The 4,740-nt window shown below is 35.1% G+C and overlaps 1 protein-coding gene across 1 annotated transcript; it reads right to left on the reverse strand.

Moving 5' to 3' along the window:
• Positions 1 to 812: 812 nt before the first annotated feature.
• On the reverse strand, positions 813 to 3,509 carry LOC149539060 (uncharacterized). Its single transcript, XM_089799073.1, has 8 exons — positions 3,130 to 3,509; positions 2,928 to 2,987; positions 2,460 to 2,646; positions 2,140 to 2,327; positions 1,931 to 1,999; positions 1,627 to 1,697; positions 1,258 to 1,315; positions 813 to 1,167 (listed from the first exon to the last, which is right to left on the reverse strand). Exons 1-8 carry the CDS (start codon positions 3,289 to 3,291, stop codon positions 943 to 945), a joined length of 1,020 nt encoding a protein of 339 aa, XP_089655199.1. The 5' UTR covers positions 3,292 to 3,509; the 3' UTR covers positions 813 to 942.
• Between the last annotated feature and the right edge of the window lie 1,231 nt (positions 3,510 to 4,740).

The following is a 4,740-nucleotide window of genomic DNA, read 5'->3' on the forward strand; positions in this document are numbered from 1 at the left end:
CTCTCTTCTATCTCGATGATGGATCACAAAGTGCAATCCAAAACGTTGATGCAAAAAATTGTAACAAAATCATGTCGAAAAATTGCAGCTTACTAAAAGTTCATCATCCTCATCCTATCTATGCCTATCCACTCATTAGCCATATGTTTCTCTATCACCTTTGAACTTCATTCATCTTTCCCACCTATCCTCTTATACTAGTTGTCAAACTAATTGTTCGAGTACCTCAACACATCAAAAACATGGATCCTTCAGTGTGTCATTTGTTGCCTGAATATCAACATGAGTTAGTCAATTATCATATGGTATAAAGTCAACCATCATAGCCAAACCCTAATTGAACTATAACTCTTATTTCATAATTTTAACTTTTCTGTAAATATTAATTTAAGATTAGTTAGGTTTATATTTAGAGATGGCATTGAAGGATTAGGGTTGGAGAAAGATTAGATTAGAAATAAAAGTAGTGAGTGTAGATTTAGGGTTAAGGGTAGGGCTATGATTAGGATTAGAGATGTGATTAAGGTAGGGCTATGATTAGAATTAGAGATGTGATTAAGGTAGGGGTAGGATATGTAGGAAGTCAACCATCACATCATTCATCTCATAATACACTAAAGCATTAACAAATCTACCCTTAGGTCCATATAAAAAACCACATAGATAATCATATATGATGACCAATGACATATCAACACCATCTAAATTGTAAATCTATCTACAATCATAACATCATATGTAATCCATCACATAGGAATCCATAGTATATGCATATATAAAAAATCACTCTAGAACAATGAACATCATATAGATGAATTATCCCAAAAATAACAAGTGCAGAATATAACAATATCAAATAAATATAAGAACTACTAAAAGCCTACAAAATAATCATATGTCCAGCATAAGGATGAAAAAGTATTGAATAGCTATGATGTGCTACTACCCCCCATCCCTTGTACTAGTCAATCTTGCGGTTGAGCCCCAAACAGTCCTCCTGACCCTGGTGGTTCTACTCCTGACCTTCGTGGTCATGATGTTGCTGGTCCCTGCATGAAACCCATCCAGTTGTGCTTGTGGCTGCCCCAATGGCCTGATCTGTGGTACAGAAAGCATTGGCCAGACAGCTAGCTTCTGACTAGAAACCCGTCCAACACTTGCTCCTCCCTGTTCTCCATCATTCAGGACATTTTTAGGTGTCTATAATAGCAAATCAAAAAACAAAAATAGTACTCAAGATAAGGCTGGAGAGCTTACTATGTGCCTATTTAATGCCGATTCCACTATTGTGTTCATGGCAATACCTTCACACTCTCTAAACACATCATCATCAAAACAGAAAATATTAGGCACCCTAGAGAAACTAGAAACCAACCACAAAAATTCCTTATGATTAAGGTGCATCAGGAATTTCATTCAACGCTGTGCTAGAAAATGCAGAATGAAGAAGAGCAGTACAAAGCATATTTTTGCATCAAAAGAGATAAGTCTATAGCCATCTGATTTCGGAGGTTTCTTAGCCAAATGAAAAATGAACTGATGGGGCGTAGAACACCAAGAATGTTCAATAACCGGGTTTGTGAATGAACACATGTTGCTAGCAAACAAGGTTTTGAACCCATGTACCTGCCTTGAACTTTCTGACTTTTACCAACAGCTTTTCCCACTTTGTCAAAATGATGTTTGTTTTGTGTTGCCTATCACAAGAAGGCATTTGTAAGATACTTGTTCTTCTTCTTGCCAACTACAATGACTTATACCATATTCAAAAGGCACATCAATATTACCTCTCTTGATTAAAATCATTTAAAAAAAACTGGCATTATATATAAAAGAAAACGTCTCTTAGTGTATAGGGTAATGAAATCAATCACATCGACAACACTGAAAAGAATATTGACACACTAGAAGCGATTTTGATGGAAATTACCTGGTGCTGGAACTCATCCTTACACATCTCCAGTTCCATTTCCGCATCTTCATTCCATGCCGAATCTGGCTGATAAGGGGAAATTGAAGTGTCTAATAAGAAAATTCTTGTGGAAACTAAAAGCCTCAAGGCAAGTAACTTTCAAGCATGAAATGCTACAAAAACTTCCATACACAATGATAGAGATACCATTAAATTAGAAAAAATACCTGTGTTTCTTGATACAGTCCAGAGTATTGGAGTTCCATTATAATTCTTTTGTCCAGGTTCATTTCTTGGTATGGGGTGTCATTCGCAGCAATTCTTGAAATTAATCCAGAAGTTTGAAAACCGGATTCCCATTCTCCCTCATTCTTTTGCCCGCCTAGTGCATGTCGTTCATCCAAGCCTCTACACTCTGCATTAAAACCTAAAATCTCTTGAGCGCACAACAATATAATAATTCCTCAAATCAGCACTATAAATAGGCAAAAATAACTCTGGTAATGACAATAATACATCATATGATGCTTCCAATTTTTCATCTCACCTTCAGGCTCTATCTCTAATTCCACTTTCCCTGCATTTTTGGTATCGGTTTCAATCTGATTGCAATGAAAGTAGACATCTCGTGGTCCATCACACATATCTCTGTTTGGTTCCTGGGAATCTCCTTCCTCTATACAACCTGAAAACAAATTCGAAGCAACTGGAAGCTTACTCCAGGTATGCTTTACCTGGCAAGGGAGAAACTATATATCAAAAGATAGCAATAACAAAATTTAGGAAAAAAAAATGATCCTTACAAGAAAATCAATACTAACAAATCAAAGGCACTTGGAAGCCTGCAAAACCTCTACAGCTATACCACATTCAGCAGGCGCTTTTGAAACTTAGAAAATAACATTTAATGCAGTAAATAAGTCATTTTGGAGTTTTTAAAAGTCTGCAAAAACTCAGAATCTCGAGTATAATAAAAACAAAGGCACTCAATGAATGAAAGTAAGTAGTCTTGCACCTCTCCAGTTCGGCTAATGCCAGTTGTCAGAATTGCAGGTTCATCCTCAATCTCTCTCTTCTGCATCAACTAAACCACATGTTTCAAGGACATAACCTCAAACAAAAATCCACTTTAAAAAAATTATATAGTTACATTATTTTCCAGAATAGAATCCTTGAATATATTTATCGGCAGCAGTCATGAGAGGTAAAGCTGTTACCAGGTCCTCAAACAAGGCTTGATCGTTTTGAAAGAATCGCCTTTTTTGCTCGCAAAAGAGTTCTGAAGATGGATCCTCTGCATGTAACGGTGTACCCCTCCTGGGAAAATTTGATACATCTGGGCCAGCAGAGGGCATTTCAAACCTCTGTTTTCTTGCCATTTTTCTCTGGTCTGTTCAAGAACTCAGTATCCTCAAACTTATATATACACCTCATAAATTCAGAGATTGAACACCAAGCAAGTAGGTACCGTAGTTTTACAGCTAGGGCTTCATTCAAGGAAACATTTGACTAAATCATTTAATTATATATTCTCTACATCAAAGGAAACATCTGACTAAAGGATTTAAGTAAATCTAGTCCACATCATAATAATCAATTTGAAAGATGCCGAGTACTGAAACATTGGCTCATATGTTTCTCTATGCAGAGGATTTTATAAAAATGTATCCCAAGGGCTAAAGACAACAAGTGTAGTTCTAAGATAGATTTTTCAGTCTATCAAAAAATATGAATCTTATGGATAAGACTGCCTAAATATGTTATCCTGGAAGCATTTAAAAAGTCCTCAGGAAAATGCACACAAACACAAATGCAAAAGGATAAAAAATAATTAATTAGCTGTAATAAAAAATCATGATACTTAAAGCATACACGAAAAGAAATGAAAGACAGGCACCCCATCACTCACAGTTTCTTTATGGGTAAATGTATAAAGAAAGACATACCAAATAAGTGCCACCAATCATTTCATTGGAATTGTTGCCATTTATAGAAAATTTCTCCTAATTAGAAGGCAGATCTGTCAAACAAACACAAGAACAACATATATCTTCCCAATCTTAAATAAAAATAACAGAAATAAAATACTAGAATATGCCCCTTCCCACCCTTTTCCATTTCAGAGATTTAGGAAAACAAAGGCCCATTTCACATGCTTGTAAGCCAACATCTAAAACTAAACAATTCAAAGATTTGCAGCAAGTCACCCTATATCTCAATACTGACACTTTGGATGAAGCATAAATGGGCATCATTGAGACAGAAGGTGGATGTTTTTCTACCCAATAGGAGTCAAAGATATCTGAAACTCACCACAACAAAGAATACAACTCTTTGGCATATAACTTTTGATCGACTAAAACGGCAAAGTTGTACAAAAGTTGTAGATATGTACCAAGTATAAACATCATAGGCACAAAAATATTTTTATCAAAATTACAACTCTGCCAGCAACTTAATATGCAATAACCAAGATCTGAGCAACAAACGAGTAGCTAATTAGCTTAAAGAATTAAAAGGAATCACTAAGTAAGATCCCTTCATAAACAATGCTAGCTGCTAAAGTTCCTACCTAAACAAAGTGGTAAACACCAAAATAAACTAACAATAATCAGTTATATTAAAAAAACTACTGCATAAAGCACAGTCAATGACTAAAACATAATAGATATTTTCAATAATCTTAAAAAACCAAAGATAATTCATCAAAATTGTGAACTGCTCCATCCACTGAGAGTGGTAAGTAATAGACAAGAATCAAGATCAATAATAAATAACAGACAAAATCAATAATAATAAAATCAACTCATAAAACTGAGAAACGCTAG

This window comes from Cupressus sempervirens, chromosome 9 (assembly GCF_028749045.1).
Source record: "Cupressus sempervirens isolate cs-2001-9-10 chromosome 9, ASM2874904v1, whole genome shotgun sequence".
Taxonomy (NCBI): Eukaryota; Viridiplantae; Streptophyta; class Pinopsida; order Cupressales; family Cupressaceae; genus Cupressus; species Cupressus sempervirens.